General features: G+C 37.5%; 1 protein-coding gene across 2 annotated transcripts in view; it reads left to right on the top strand.

Moving 5' to 3' along the window:
* The first annotated feature begins 5,640 nt into the window (after window positions 1-5,640).
* The window catches only part of LOC145786005 (microtubule-associated protein RP/EB family member 1-like), a 13,359-nt gene continuing 2,274 nt past the window's right edge, over window positions 5,641-16,725 (top strand). The window contains exons 1-7 of one of the 2 annotated variants that reach the window (XM_082597695.1): window positions 5,641-5,835; window positions 9,627-9,733; window positions 10,200-10,292; window positions 10,523-10,628; window positions 13,182-13,339; window positions 15,185-15,355; window positions 15,858-16,363. In XM_082597695.1, coding sequence (XP_082453821.1) covers window positions 5,673-5,835; window positions 9,627-9,733; window positions 10,200-10,292; window positions 10,523-10,628; window positions 13,182-13,339; window positions 15,185-15,355; window positions 15,858-15,953 — 894 coding nt within the window. In that variant the 5' untranslated portion in view covers window positions 5,641-5,672 and the 3' untranslated portion in view covers window positions 15,954-16,363. Of the gene's footprint in view, window positions 5,836-9,626; window positions 9,734-10,199; window positions 10,293-10,522; window positions 10,629-13,181; window positions 13,340-15,184; window positions 15,356-15,857; window positions 16,364-16,725 lie in introns of those variants that run through there. The other variant, XM_082597696.1, reaches the window with a different exon arrangement.

The raw sequence follows: 16,725 nt of genomic DNA, 5'->3' as shown, positions 1-16,725 counted from the left end.
TATAAAATTAAAAACTCTACTGATCTAACTAAAATTGTTTGGTTTATTTTTCATTCTTCTCAGGATATCACAATACATTACATAGTGAAATGAGAGAGGAAAGAACGTAAGACCTTACGAGGTCACCTAGTCAGCTTTCACCCCTAACCAGTTGTTGCTTCCAATGGTTGTCTAGGGCTACAGAGTCGAAGAAATGATTCAGCATTATTTGCACATTGGGTTTATTTTAAATGTGACTTAACATTACGTTTTGGAAAGCCAATCATATACACCAAAAAAGTAAGCTATTACTTACTAACCATTTTTTAGAGACCTTGGCCTGCTGTATTGCTTTAAACAAACTGTTTAGAAACATCACGAGTGCCATATATCGTAAAATGTACCTACATAGGCTATGCAGTAGCTATTTTAGAAAATGTTTTTCTTGCCTTAATGATCATTAGTTTCTAAGTCATTAAAGTTGTTAAAGTGTTGTTGGCTGTGTAGCCGAGTGATGAGAATGTCTCCGCGACGTTCGAAAGGATGTGGGTTCGACACCGCTCCAGAGCATGCGGCTGTGTCTCGGCAAAGACACTTAATGGCAAGCCAAACTAAGAGGAGCAGCTGACTCAAAGACTACCGGTATATGTCACTTCGCTGCTTCCTGTCGTCTGTTGTACCGCATCTGTGATCGCAGTGTACTGTATGTTATCGCAATGGGCACAAATAAAAGCATGATTATTAAAAAAAAGAAAGATATATATTTTTGCTAATTATTGTTGACATTGTTTATTTGTGGCTATATGTTATCCTACAACCCTTTGTCGTAGATCAAATGACATTTGATTGTAACCTAGCCTACGGTACTATTTATAATTTTTAGTACCGGTACCATATATGCAGTACGGTACTGAAGTACCGGTATATAAGTCGAAGTATTTGCAAGCACTTGATTTTCAGCTCGAAAACATGAGGTCAACCTATATACCGGAAAAAATTTTGTTAGCAACTCGACAACCTTCGAAATTAACATACTTTTATTGTGGGAAAATCATCATCATCTTAAAATTACGGAATCTTGTTAAATTGTGGTTGCCAATTTTGAACACATTTACAGTAGGATTCACCTACAACGGCTTCGTTTATAACGTCAATTCGTCTATTACATCACATTTCGCTCGGTCCCGACAGAATTCCTATCTTTTACGTACATTGTAGTTCGGCTACAACAGCATCGCCTATAACGTCAACTCGCATGTAACAGCACCCTTTGTTGGTCCCCAGATGTCTTTTGTTTGTTGATAACGTCACTTTAAGCCATCACCTTCACCACGAACGCTCAGTCTTTTAATTAGGGATGGGCAAAATAGAATACCGAATATAGAATAACCGATTGTGAAGCCTAACCAGTTTCAAAATGCATATGAAATCGGATAATTGAAACCGCTTTTTATTGCGTATCAATGGATGGACGACTGGGCACTCCAGCCGCACATATTTAACAGTTGCTTCTCCACTCTTGCAACTTTGACGTATTACCGTATGTCTTCTGATCTTCCAGGTTCTTGTGCTGTCAGTTTTGGAATTTGGATATATAATAGCTGCTGCAAAGCTTGCCTATCGTGACTTGTTTCTTGCGAGTCGGTTGTCGTTTTTCAATACGGTCAATCTTTTCTTTGCTCTTACCATGTGTATATTTCGTAAATTTTCATGCTGTATTAAAAGACCTTATATTGTTCATTTCATTGCTGTTTTTGCAGCTGTGTATGAGTGGGGCACCATGTTCATTTTAGGTTGTGTTTGTTACAACTTAATAAGCAACATATTATAGTTTGTTGTGTTTCTGCTAAAGAAGAGATGGGAATTCTGTGTCGGTTTATTCAAAAGTATTTTTTAAGTAGCAAAGGATTCCGTTACAACGTTGTCAACAGGGCTGCGATTTTTGCCTTTTTTGATGACGAGGTCACTTGACATGCGCCATCACTATTCGACAAACGCCGTGCCTAACAAAAAAAAAAAAAAACGATAAAAAAGGAAAATAAAAACACTGAGAGACGGCTAAACGTCATCAGGTTGAGGAACAATCGGGGGGGGCATCACGTGATGCAATCATAAAAGTGCTGACTTACGTAAACTTTCTTGAGCCAGGTACTTCAAAGCAAGGTCTAAAAGCGACACTTCACACGAGAAACTCCCAAGGCGTCAGCGCCGCCATTTTGAACACTGCGGGAGAATGCTTTGATCGAAGTTCCAACGCCTGGCATCAAACATTTTGCAACACACGTTTCATGCTATTTGACACAACGGGTTTCTTTTATAGATGAAATAACCTAGGCTACGTTGAGTTGTCAACGTCTATGCCAGTTTGTATTTCGCCGTTTGTGCCAATTAACAATATTGCTCTGGTAAAATGAGTGTTGGATACTTGCTATGAAAGTTTTTCACATGTAGAAAACAGCCTAGTTTCCGACCAGATGTTCAGAAATACAGATGAAAAAAGCCGCTATTTTTATGGAAAGGAGTTCTCTTCCAGAACATTTTAAACACTGCGGAAAAATGCTGTGATCGAAGTTCTAACGCCTGCCATCAAACATTTCGCCACACACGTTTCGTGCTATTCGACACAACGGGTTTCTTTTATAGATAAAATAACCAAAGTAGGCTACTTTTAGTTGTCAACGTGTTTGCAAGTTTGTATTTATGTCTGACTTATGCACTTGTTGTTCCAAGATTGCAGAAATGTTTTGCAATGTGAATAAAGAATAGTAGACAGATAAACACGATTGCAACTGGACTTCCTTCCACAAAAAGAGTTTCTGTGATTACGTAATTGGCGATTTTGCACATTCACAAAAGCACACAACCCAGCTAGCAAAAACCGTCGTTTTTACATTGATTCAACGTCTGCAGATGTTGAATCACAGTGCATAACATGTATAAACAAGTTTGCTGGCTGGGAAGTCTGGACATCTGCAGGAAATTTGTCTCGCACCAGGCGAGATGCCATCCTTTGAAAGATTTAACAATGATGGATTTATGTAGCCAGTGCATGATGACGAAAACAAATTTAAGATTTCCTTTCCGTTATATATATATATAACTTAAAGCAGGTGGTTGATACAGGAGAAAATGATCGCAGAAGCACACAATAAAAGAACACAATAAACCCTACTTATTACGCAAGTTTTTTACATCAAGAAAATAGCCTAGTTTCCGACCAGATGTTCAGAATCAGAAACACAGATAAGATAGGTCGCTATATAATAAGAGTTCGCTTGTAGAAGAATAGTTAGGTAGTCACTGGGAGTGGACATTGGACAAGGCAAGGTAATAGGCAAGTTGTATTATCGTGGTATTGTTCTGTTTTCTTTTGTCTGCAGTTCATTTTTTGTTTGTTTGTTTTATTATCTTTATTCTTTATCCTGCATTGCGGGAAAGCGGACTTGAGCGCTATGCATCGGTGTACGCCTTTCGAAGTATACTTGACCCACGCTGCAGCCGACTGCAATGTCTGTTTCCTGTTATCTACTCTACTTATGACTTAAATTTGGTACTACCCATTACTCGAAATCGATCACTGGATAGAGACAATTATCGTAAAGTTTCTTGCCCAGAGAAACAACAGCAAGTGCAGGTGGCTGGAGTCGAACATGCAGGCTCTCGACTGCAGTTCATTTTTTGCTTTATCTTCGCTGTGTTTCTTGGTAACTTGCATGTTTCGCTCCTAACTGTGTTTGCATGCAGGTACGTGCATAACCATTAACGTACTAAGCGAGACTAAAGAGATGCCAAAAGATAAATTCTCCATCACGCAGTAATTCGCAGCCAAACGCTTATAATCTGACTCTTGTGACGTCATACCACTATTCGACAAACAAACGCAGAATTTTCGGTCGTTCGACAAGAAAGAAAAAATCGCAGCTCTGGTTGTCAATCACGACTTTTGCATCCATCTGACTTTCTCCCTTGTCTAGTAGAATCTACACTACCAGTAGATATATATATATATATATATATATATATAAGCAGTGAGTAAGTTTTATAGAGATTGGAATTTCACATAAATTAAGTGGGAACATCAGTTCCAATTTGTTCAAACCTATCTTCATTGTCAAGTGTACCTTTATTGTGCTCATTATCGTCTTGTGGTTATGGTTTGGCTTGTTTGATCAATGAATTTAATCATGAATAAACAATGTACTCTGCATTATAGCAAACTAAGTCCTACACCTTCCAGGGTGTTGTCAGAAATCAGAATATGCAACTCTTCAAACTAAACAATAGCGAAATGATGCACAGTAGACAGAATTATGTGTGCATAAATCGTACATCATTCTGGTTTAGGCTGAAGATTCTGCAGCTTTTAGAAATGTAATTACTTTAATTCTTGTTCTAGAATTAACTTTCCACCTTTCCTAACTTGGTACTTCAAAAAAGTCAAGCTTCTTCTCTCGTGTTGTCGCTATATGTCAGGGCATCCGTTGGTTAGCCACTGCCTGGTGTCGTCATCGATAGAAACTAGGCCTTCCATACCCTGAGGTGATCTGCATAGCCGGCAATTCTTGATAATGTGGGCTGCCGTCTGCATTTTACCACACTCACAAGCAGCGCTCTCTGCCAAGCCCCAGCGCAACATGTCTGCGCCATAGCGTCCAACACCAGTGAGCACTGAGCAAACGGTTACGCCTTGATAAGGCAAGTCTAGAGAGGCCATGGCCCAGCTGGTTCTTGGGGACGAAAGCAAGTACCTCCACGTGGTCGTCCCCGTAAGTACCGACTCTGGGAAACTAAACTTGCTACAACTATCGCTATAAAGTTAAAGTCAAGCTTATGCATATTGAATGACCAACAACATTTTAGGTAGGTTATTGCCATTGTCAGTAACCAAACCTAATCTACAGTATCAGTCTATGATTTATCTCACCATAAAAAGGTAGGCTACCGTATATAAATTTTAGTTCTTTTTTCTTAAAAAATGTTTGTTGTTCCTTCGCTACAAAAACTTTGTGCAAACCAAGCCACCAGGAAAGAGAGTTTCAGTTTCAATGCACTCCAGTTTTTCAGACAATGTTGCAATGCAATGGGTACATTTTTTATATCAAATTATATATGATACCTGTCATAGTATTGCAGTTCCGAGTTATCAGTCAACAAGTATTTTTTTCCAGTTCTTGTGCTAGTGTATGAAGACAGACATATAAAAGTTCTACCGGCAGTACCAAAATGTAGAATTAACACACTGACAGCTCACAATTGAACCTTGTTGACTGAATTTAAGTAAGTGCCTTGTCAGTGGTATACATACGGTATACAGTATTACATATCCAAGACTGACATCATAATAATAATAATAATGTATGAGATGTTGTAAAGCAGAGTGCTTATTCATCTTTCAATCACGTACAGTAAACAACTAATAAAGATAATAACAATATTAAGATTAACAGAGGTATCAACAGTGATACACACGCAAAAGTAAACAGCTATATAAGGTAAAAAGACACACAAAAACAATACCAAAAAACAAATACCACAAAAACAAAAATCATGGTACGCTTAAGTCGCTTATAGGTGTATTTTCATAAATTTATGCTTTGTGTTTTTTCTACATTTAAGACTGAGTTTAATGAGCTTCATTTATCACTTTTATGTTTTAGCTAAGTTAAAGTCACTGAATTTAAGTTCAAGAAAACATGGCAGCTGTAAACGTTTTTTCTACGTCCACAACCACGAACAACTTGAGTAGACAAGAACTTGTGGAATGGGTTAATGATAGTCTTCAGTTACATTTGACAAAAGTAGAGCAATTATGTACCGGAGCTGTATATTGCCAGTTTATGCACATGCTTTTTGAAAGTAAGTACTTATTTTACTTAACTGTTTGAATTATTCTAGTATATCATATATAATCCAGTAGTAGTTCTGTCATATTTTGAGTTTTTATGGTTTTTGATTCATTGATTGATGTAGTAACAATGTATCATATACAACAAAAAATTAATAGAAACTGGTTATTATAGTTGGTTGCTTCACATATGTTTAACCTGTGCAATTATATACTTATTTTTCCGTATTATATTGTGGTGAGAATTTTACATAATTTAGCCAATATCATAAATTAGGCCGCACGCGCACACCATATTGCCTTTGGACCATCTGCAACCCATAAGTCATTTTAGTGCACCCTACAGAGTCAGATACATGTAAAGATGTGCTTCGTTTAACCCACAAAATCTTTTCAAAGTTTATCAACTACTATGTTATACATCCTGGATTCCTGGGTTTTATTTTTTGCTGAGACTTTTCGGCACTCTACAGCCTACAACATTAAGTTTGGCTGAGAAACCTTGTCGTGATTTATCTGAGAAGAGTTAGAACAGACAAACGTTTCTTCAACGTTCATCAGCGAAACTTAACCTTGCAACACCCGGCCGCAGACATCTTTTATTGCACACTAACACACGTTCAAAAATAACAAAAAACAAAAATACAGTACAACGGAAAGGAATAAAAACAAGTAAGAATGAACAAATAAAAAAAAACAATTGACTATTTTTTTCTGACATTTTGCTAAAAAATCGATCAATAACCGATTAATGACCGAAAAACCCCCTAGTATACACCAGTGCAGCAGGCTTTCTGTGGTATAGTTTCAAAATTTAAACATGTAATGCCTGAGATAGTTTTGATTCTCAACTACAGTCATGCTCTCACACTGATCATGGAACATTTCCATCATTTTTGGAGGAAGCGGATGCAAAATATAAAGGCCTAGTGTACCATACATTTAAGTGAGATGGTTGAGTATTTTCGGCAGTATGTACATACATGTACATACGTGATCAAACTTTTTTGGTTATTAATATCAAAAAGAATAAGCAGGCTCTTCTTTGTCTGATATGAAAGTCTGAAGGACATCTGGAAAGTAGTTACTTTTGATCTGTATCCAGATTATGATCAACTTGTTTTCAGAATGTGTTACAATGTTTTCACCTTTGTGATTAAAGTGTGCATAAGTTTCTGCTGAGTTTGAAACATTGATGCACAACAATAATGCATGTTGTTGCTAGTGGCAGTAGTACAGGAAAAGAAAGTTACTCATGTAGCCATGAGCTAATTTTTTTTGGCACAGTAAATGTGGTTCGACCCATTTCTTATTTTTACAGGCCTGCCAAAAGGTTTATTTGCTTTGAAGAAATTCCAATATACCATGAAATATCCTATTAACCATCACACTTCCTGTTTTGATGATATTAGATACACCGTATATTATATATAATATATATAAGTTGTAGTGTATCAAATATAACTTATACATCAGGTCTTCATTCAACCTGGGTTAGTTTCCCACTGGTATGAATGGCCAATTTTCACCATGCAGTAATTGTATTTTCATCACCATCACAAGTTAGCTCACTTCAAATGTACAGTTTATCAATTTTTAGGTTATTTTCAAAGTTGAAAGGTGTTTTTCCTCATTTTTATAAGGAACTCAACCCAACTGACATTAACTTTGACATGTCAGGCCTCGAAATTCCGGCGGTCATGGCGGACATGACCTCCGGAATGACCTCGAATGTCTGCCGAAGCTGACTCATTGGTCGGTCATAAATGACCACCGCAAAACTCTTGACAAAAATGTGAGCTAATGCAGCAAAAGTATATTTTAAATTTGAATTGTTACAATTGTTTGTTTAACGCGAACAAATACGGAGTTGAAACAATAATAGTACAGGCAATTGCTTTAAAGATCACATTAGAGTGGCGTGGTTAACGAGCTGATGGCAAAAGTAGCCATTTTTACATCATTTCAACGCCTTGCAATGTTGCCTTGAAATAAAGTTGTCTGAACTTTTCGGCAGGATATGTATTCTAATTTTAACAATGAAGATTATTGCGTTACATTGATCGTTTGTTAAAAAGAAACGTCACAGAGAAGCAAGTCTCAGCTAGGTTTCGCACGTGCTCAGGCGAATGTGGCGACCTTATTCACGCTGATACTGATAAAAATAGAATTTCTGCACAGAAGGGAGGGTGTTAGACTAACACTATTGTGTTAGTTAGTTAACACTAACACTATTGAGGGCTAACACTAATGAGTCACTAATGCGCATTTGTCTGGACGGTCCTGAGCTGGAGATTTACGACACCGCGCCGACAGTAATCGCTTGGCACAACGATTCTATAACGCGAAAACCACGGAATAAGTGATCGTAGTTGCTTTTGTAATAAGGAAATTTGGATTGTTGTTTTCAATTGTGTTTATTGCGTCATTAACGCACTGATTTATTTGCAAGCAATCTGATCCAGTATACTTCAGGGTCGGTTAATTAAGCCATCAACCATTGCAGAGTTATTCTGTTGTAGAAAATCTTCTACAAACACGACTACACAATACTGTAGTGTAATTTTGTGCAAAATCTACATGCAAAAATATGTCCGGTTGAGATATTAAATGTCCGCTGAATGGGCCAGTTCGGTAGGACATGCTTGACCGCCGGAAAAAAGTACAAATTTCGAGGCCTGCATGTAACAATTACATTATCAGGAATTACTTACTTTTGATATTTTGCTTAATCCAATAAAAGCTCTAAAAACCTGACATGCAAATTGTGATACTTGAAACAAAACATTGTTTGGAGTTATTGTTGTACCCCGTTTTGTAACGATACTGTTTTTGAAAAATTACTTTTGTCTCTTTTTAATGTGAACAACAAAAATGCAGTTGGTGACGTTTGAAATTTGCATCTCCAGTGTTGAATGGTTGCTTAGATTCTTCATTGTGTGACTTTATTTATGGAATCTTATTTTTTCTGTAAAAACTGGTGTCATGTTTGGGTTCAGTTTGAATGTTAAGTGGGTTCAATTAACTTCAATGTAACATTGCCCAATCACCTTTAAAAAAAGGGTTTAAAAATTAGAAAAAAAATAATTGAGCAAGATTTTTCTATATATATGTTTTCAAATGAAATGAAGAAGCATGGCATGCCATGGCAACTACTGACATCACTCCGAACAAAACAATTAGTAGTCTGTTTTTCGTTCAATCAAAGCCATAACAAAATTGATGAAGTCAATTGCCTTTATAGCGCCTTTACAAAAGCAAACGTGATGTGATGCCGGTCATTTCCGGAAAAATGCTCTGCCCTACATAAAAATATGCTACACTGCAAAAAGCATGGCAGCAGCATAACAAAGGGTCTTGTTAGCAATGGTTAGCATACTTTTCACCAACTTTGAGCGTCAACTTAAAAAAATACAAAAACAAACCATTGCAGTGAAATAAAACCTTTTGAAAGTTTTACAACTACATAGTACGATCATTTACTTTATTTTATATTTATATTGTTCGTCATTTCATTTAAAAACATAAGAAACAAATATTTAAAGTAGACGATTGGTTGCTGAGATGTTAGCTTTTGAAAGTCGGGCTAACATTACTTGGCACATTTTATGTGCTCAATTGTTGTTTTTTTTTTTTAAACCCAGACACAGACAGCACAATCTGTCATTTTTACATGGATTTAATTGCCAGACGTTGCATCAATGTAAAAATGACCGACTTTGCTGTCTAGGGAGTTAATTGTTGTTTTCTTATCCTGCAAATGAAAAAAAACTTACTATAAATTTTCTTGCTTGACTTACAGAAAAAATGATGATTAAAAGAGTCAAGTGGAGTTCAAAGTTGGAACACGAGTATATTTCCAATTTCAAACTGCTTCAAGATTGCTTTAAAAAGACTGGTGTTGACAAAGTAAGTATTTTTCAAAACAAGTAAAACCTTTTATTACCATATCATATATAGTTTAGGGATTACGAGCAGACTGCAGCACTTCAGCATCCCATGATTCGCCATCGTCGTTTGAGCCTTCGACGCCAAAGATACATCCTTTCACTTTGACCATCTTGAGTGGGTCATGTTTCAGCTGATTACAAACTACTGAAGAGCAGTCAGCCTTTGGTGTCATCTACCAAATCGTGTACACCTGCTGCTCCATTTGGTCGCTGGAGTTCCTTTTATTGTTTTAAATGAAAAAAAAAACTACTTCTAGTTCGCTTGCCAACGTATCGATTTGTCACGAACTAAATTTTTGTTCACAGAACTTATTTAATCAATAATTAATAATGTCAAGATGCAATTTACCGGTGACATACGATTTTAGAGTGTACACTGCTAGTCATATATATAATAACACATTCACCGTTTTTTGATGTTTTAGATTATACCAATTGAAAAACTAGTGAAAGGGAGATTTCAAGATAACTTTGAATTCGTTCAGTGGTTTAAAAGATTCTTTGATGCCAACTATCAGGTAAAGCATAAATATATTGTATATCTAAATCTATCATAAAGTCATAAATGATTCAGAAGGGAAGAAATACACTTGCCCGAAAGCCCGTAGTAAAACGAGATTGATTATCTTGTATATCATATATCTAACTTTTTTCAACAGATTCTAACTTTTTTCATGTGTATTGACTCAAAACTCTCATTGCGTTTAGGAACTTTTTGTCTAAATCTGATGAATTGCTTAAATTCCAGGGTGATCCTTATGATGCAGTTACAGCTCGTGGAGGAGCCGTCCTAGCGATCACTGGTGGAAAAACGACCAAAGGTGCTCCAACTCCACTTCGGTCAGGAGGTGCTGGTAGGTTACATCCAATTTGCGAAATTTGTCTTGAATCCTTTTTTGGTGTTCGATTGTGAGTACCATTAGACGCGAGCCTTTTGCCGCTAAGTAAGTAAAGAAGCAACAAAGCCAGTAACTGCCTTTTGCATGACAGTGTCTTTTATTGATGGGATAGTTGCTACAGAATGATGTATGTCATGAAATGTCTTATTACCATCACACGTATGGGACATGGGTCGCAACGCAACAAGTAAAAATAATCTTGAAAAATATATCATATAATTTTAGTTTTATTATAAATCATGTTGCTGCACTGTCAATACACCGTGAATAGTCAGTCTTCAGATTTGGCAACTTGTTTCCGTTCTCTGACATTTTATTAAGTTAAGTTTGGTGTTGAATTCATCGTATAAGCGTTGGTCGGGTCTTCCGTTTTGTTGCCAACGAAGTCTATCGTGTAACGTCTTTGGGGATGTTTGGTCATCATCATCCAAATTCGGCTTTGTCCTGACTAGTGGGGGTGGCCGATTCTTACAGCGATTGCCTTCACTCCGATTTTCCATCTCATTCTATCCATTGCATCTATCTCTTTGCAGTTTGTTGAAGTGAAGTGGTCTCACCCACAGCGCCGTACAGTATGTCGTTGTCGATATATTCGATCCATCTGATTCTAAAAACTTGTTTTGCTGATTAAAAGCGGAATGCTTCAATCACGGTGGCTTCAATTTACTTTGCAGTTTTAATGCTGCTTTCCATGTTTCTAAAACATGTGTATTGTGTAAGGCATAATTGAATTAAAAAGTAATTTTAAATTGAAAGCCGCAAGAGTTGATTAATTAGAATAAAAGCTGGAGAAGATATTCTATTCGAATACAAATCACTCTCATAACCAGTGCAAGTCAGGACTTCATATTACATAAAAATTACACTTTTTCAAACAAATTTATGTTTTATGCTTGATGTTGAGGCTTGCTGAATTAACCATGCTGTCGCAATCAACCACCAAATCTGTAAAATAAATCGCCATTTAAAATAATTGCCCCTTGAGTCAAACTACCTTTACCGCAAGCCTATTTACTATACTTTTGTTACTGTTTTTTTTTTTTCAAAACTCAGTTTCTAATTCTTCCCAAGTTTGATTTTGACAAATAATGTTGCGAGTTGTGAAAAACCTGATCTCAAACTTTTCCCTGCGAAAATTTTTTCAGCTGGGTTAACGCTTACCTTTTGATAAGTCAATAAACATCATCTGCTGTACCGACTTGCAGATTACAAATGCGCTTACCATCATTGGCTCTCGCAGTTGTGCTCACGTTGAGCTGCTAGCTGCGGCGCTTACGTACTCATTTGCTCAAATGTGATTTTTTCCCCTTTTGTAGTTGCGTTGGAGAAGCTTAATAATTTGTAATTTCCAAGGTATGGTTTATTTCTATCCCCACAGTTGCTTTCCGCTATAGCGAATGTTGTGTTAGCCATTGCAATTTTGTGTTATTTCACAAACAAAATTATGTCTGCAGCTTTGCTATCGTTCTCTCAAATGTAGATATTTTTTCGTTTGTAAAGATGGCAGAGTACCGTAGGCTACGTAGCGGAAACCTGTTGTGATGCGACAAATCCAATGATACAGCATATGGAACAAAGACATTTTACTGCTTTCACTTGCCTCTCAAACCCTTTCCAATCTAAGTTATTTCATCTTGTTATTGAAGTCAAACCTATGGCCAAGCATTCAAACCAGCCCGAAAATCCATCTTCACAGCGCAGTCGTATTCGTGGTAGCAGCGGTAGCGTTGGAGCAGCATCAGTGGACGACGATAGCAGTGAAGCCGTAGATCCAAGTAACAACTTGGTTATGGGGCACTCGTGGAAATTTGCTTGATCAGTCACAACTTGCAGTGTTTTTTGTTTTTATCTCGTTCACAGTTTGAAAATGTTAGATCACTGTGTGGTGTAAAAGTTTTTCTTATTCATCTTTTGCCAACGATAGCACACATTGTTATGATTAAGGCTTCTAAATAGATGGGATGGATGCTCTGCTGTTTACATACTTTTTTTCTTGGTTGTCACGAATATCTACTCGTATTTTCACTTGACCCTGTCCTGCACAGCACTGGTTGCATGTTAACAGTAAGTCAGACTCTACTTGTTTAATGTTTATGCAGTGGCTTGAGTTCAGGTTTGTGCCATGGGGAAAGGACGTGTCTAACCACATTTTTGATGCGAATCATGCAAAAGAATTACAAATTCTACGCTTGTCATGTCCCTGTCTTTACCCTGTCAGCTGCGCTTCTATGTACAACTGTACAAACGACGTGCACTACAACTATGTTAGTTTCAGTGCTATTACATTTTCATGTATCTTTGAAACAGAGCTGTAAGCCGAGCCTGAGGGTTTGTAGGCCTGGTTCAGCTTGATGATAATCCAAGCCTTGAATTATATTATTTGTATTGAAGTGCTTCGTTAAATGGCCAATTGATTTATTTTGTAAGTTGTTCTTGAAACGTAGAATCCGCTTACCACTCTATCCTAAAAACATGCATTCCCTTATTAAGTGATGCGGATGCTTTCAGGTCGTACACACGCTGGAGGAAGATCTGCAACTTCTGCTCCTCAGAGAGTTTCATCCAGCACTGCTCCCCAGCGTGCGCCATCGACCACCAGTACCTCTTCTGTGAATCAACAAGAAACCTTGATTTTACGTGGCCAGATGGAGGAACTCGCTGAACAGGTAGATGATATCGTTGATGCTTAGCCGGCTAACAAAACGCATCCTTTTTATATTGATTCAACGTCTGCGGACGGTGGATCAAGGTAAAAAAAACGGATTTTGCCAGCTGGATCGTCTTTGTTATCTCTTTTGTCGACCCATCATTATGATTGTACAGCAGAAGCAGGCAGCATAGGCGCCGGGTTTTGAAAATTGCCGGGGGGGCAAACTTTCTAGCCGACTGATTGCTTACATTCAAAATGCTGATGTTTGTTTGTCAGAATTGATGTTTGCTTGCGTCTATCTGCCATTGTATATCGCCAAGCTTTATAATGTAGGCTCAGGCCTCGAAATTCACGGCGGACATCGGACATGTCCGCCGTCACAGCATGTGATGTCTGCGGGAAGTACCATCTAGATCGGTCATATTTGTCCGCCGAGAAATAACACAGGAACTGGCGATACAAACCGTCATTGCATAGCACGAACAATTGTTGCGAGAATATAAGCCCCGGCGCATTCTAGCGCCCATCTAGAAAATGTGAATACTGTATCCCTTACTTAGCTTCCATTCAAGGAGGAAAACTTTCAATTTTTACATTGCTTCAACGATTGATGACATTGAATCAGCGTAACAAAGGTGAATTCTTCGCTAAGAATCGATAGGACTACAGGTACTTCTACACTAATCACGCGTAATTTAGTTCAAGTTTTACGTCACAATGTCTGGCTTTGATCTCCGAGTAATAATGATACGGCAAGGTTGGTTACTAAATTAGATTATACGAGTAGGCTATTACAGCAAGATGCAACAAAACTTGTTAAGTTTTAGTATTACAGTAAGAAAGGAAAAACCCAAGGAAAATTCACTTTCGATCACATGACACGCAAAAATAAACTTAAAGAAAAAACCTGTGGAACTTTGCACAGCAAAAAATAGTAGCGTTAGTGTAGAAATTTTCCGACTCCTGCCTAGAGCATTGTGACGCAATAAGCCACACGACCTCGTTCGGTGGAAGTTAATCAGTTATGTGACGTATTGACCAGCTACACGGCGCTTTGATTCTTCAAGCGCAAGTCGTTGGTCTGATGAGTCTTTCATGACGATCGACGGCTAAAACTGGTGTGTCCGCCGTGAGACTTAATTTGTCCGCCGAGATAGCTGCTCAGACCGAACACGTTTGTCCGCCATCAACAAAAACGAATTTCGAGGCTTGTAGGCTACTTTGAATTATATGCTGGTCACTCTGAACTTTAGCTCTTTCTACGCGTAGATACTAAACTGAGCAAACAGCAAACTGCACCTCGTTATTGACACTCCCAAGAAAAAACAAAGCAGAAGAAATCAAGAAAAACGTTTTTCAATCATTGTTACTATGCTTCAACGGCACCATGCTGGCGTTTATCAGCAACCGTACTTCTGTTGTTTTTTTTTTGTTATCTTAGGAGCAGCGCTGTTGTTGCAACAAGTAGATATTTTAATTGAAGGTCAAACTAAATCCGCAATGAAGGTCAAACTAACGCAAATCTGCACTTCGAAACATTTGATTTAGGATTTTTTTTAAATAATTTGCGGGGGGGCAGCCACCCCGAGCTAAATTCACGGGGGGGCGGCTATGGGTATTACTACTGCGAAGTGAAGCAGTTTTCAGAAATAATCGTTTGAATCTTGGATCTTTACTGCTGCAATGGGAAGAAAACTTTGTATCATCATGTATTAATATAGAAATCTTTTCCCTTTTATTTTACTACATTTTACCAAGCGTTTTTTTACTTCGTGGGTTCTCTTGTGTCCTGATGTTTCGTAAGTTTATATCTGTTTGTTGAGAACTATAAAAAGCTGGTAGCTCTACGTTTTGTTTTTAGACAAAGGAATTGCAATCAACTGTTGAAGCCTTGGAAAAAGAACGTGATTTTTACTTCGGCAAACTTCGAGATATCGAAGTGATATGCCAAGAAGCTGAAGGCCAAGAAGAAGGGGGGGAAATTACGAGAGAGATGTGCAGTAAAATCATGGAAATTCTCTACGCTACAGAGGTACATTTTTCGTACACAACATAATAGCAGAGTTCTTAGATTTTATTTCCGTTATGTCATGTAGAAAGTGCTTAAGTTTAAGTGCCTTTGATTTATGTTTTGAATATCAACAGTTAACAAGAAGTTTTCTTATTTCATATTTTAGATGTGTTGTAGTAGAATATAAATCCTTTATAAGATTATAGTTAGATAAATCACCTCAGTGAAGATTACAAAGAGTAGGCTTATTGCATCAGTTTCTAAGTCTAGTGACTAGTCAGACTCTTCACGTTTTAAGCTAAGAATGAGCAGTAGCGTAGTAAGAGTGATAGAGTATAAGAGTAGTAGCGGTCCGTTTAAGTAATCCGTGCTCAAACTTAACACACGCCAGGGTTACCTGTAATCTGAAACAACACATCATTGTTATTTTGTGTTGATTCATAGCCACTGAAGAACATAGTAAAACTACTGCACGCCGATTTGTGTGTGTAGCAATTATTAACAAGACAAGACCAATACTCAGGGACATTGGAGCAATGAGATTGATGACGAGTCAGGGCTGGGTCAAGGTGACAGAACTGCAGCGATCGACAAAGAGGATGAATTGTCAACGTATTAGATAAGACACTGGTTTGATGTACTGCTAGAAAAGGATAATGAAATCTCAAGACTCTTTTTATTAAGTTTGGCAGTTAGATTAAGTCGTCTAGCCTGTGGTGCTTTTTATATTTGTTCTTACCAGACAAATTATTCTAGCTGAATAAAAATTTTATAGCGCAAATTAAGAAAAATCGAAGACGGAGCATTTTATTCATAATTTAGATCAAGCTCATTATCTAAATATGTTTTTTTAAGACTTACGTTTTGAAAGAGCCCGGTGTATATTTTATTATACTGTAGTTTCGTTATGTCAAAATCTCAGTGTACAAAAAAGAACGCTTCCTTCTCGTATGTACTCAATACGAACCCCACTGCCTTGCGAGAAGTTTGGGATGTTTGTCAGCACATAAATGATAAAGTGAATGTGAACTGTTGTGGTGTGATCAGCTATTGCAAAGGAAAGAAATAACGTACTTGTATTATTAGAAGAACACAAATTATTCAGTACATATGGTGTCAGCGAGTTTTTAGTCAGTCATGAGCACAGTAAGCCTGTCTGAAAGACAGACAATATGCCGTGGAATTCATTGGTCAGACAATTCAGAAAAATCTTACTTTCTGAGCCAGAAACCTTCATGTTCGATTCAAGGCAAGTTGAATAGTTTTACTAATATTATTCAGGATCAGTGATGTTTAGTGGTTGATCCTAATCACAACCGACAAAATTGATCCTTGTTACATTGTCTCACTATCTGCAGACGTTAAATCATTGTAAAACAACCGATTTTTTG

This window comes from Aplidium turbinatum, chromosome 16 (assembly GCF_918807975.1).
Source record: "Aplidium turbinatum chromosome 16, kaAplTurb1.1, whole genome shotgun sequence".
Classification (NCBI taxonomy): domain Eukaryota; kingdom Metazoa; phylum Chordata; class Ascidiacea; order Aplousobranchia; family Polyclinidae; genus Aplidium; species Aplidium turbinatum.
This window is presented reverse-complemented; position numbering and strand designations above follow the sequence as displayed.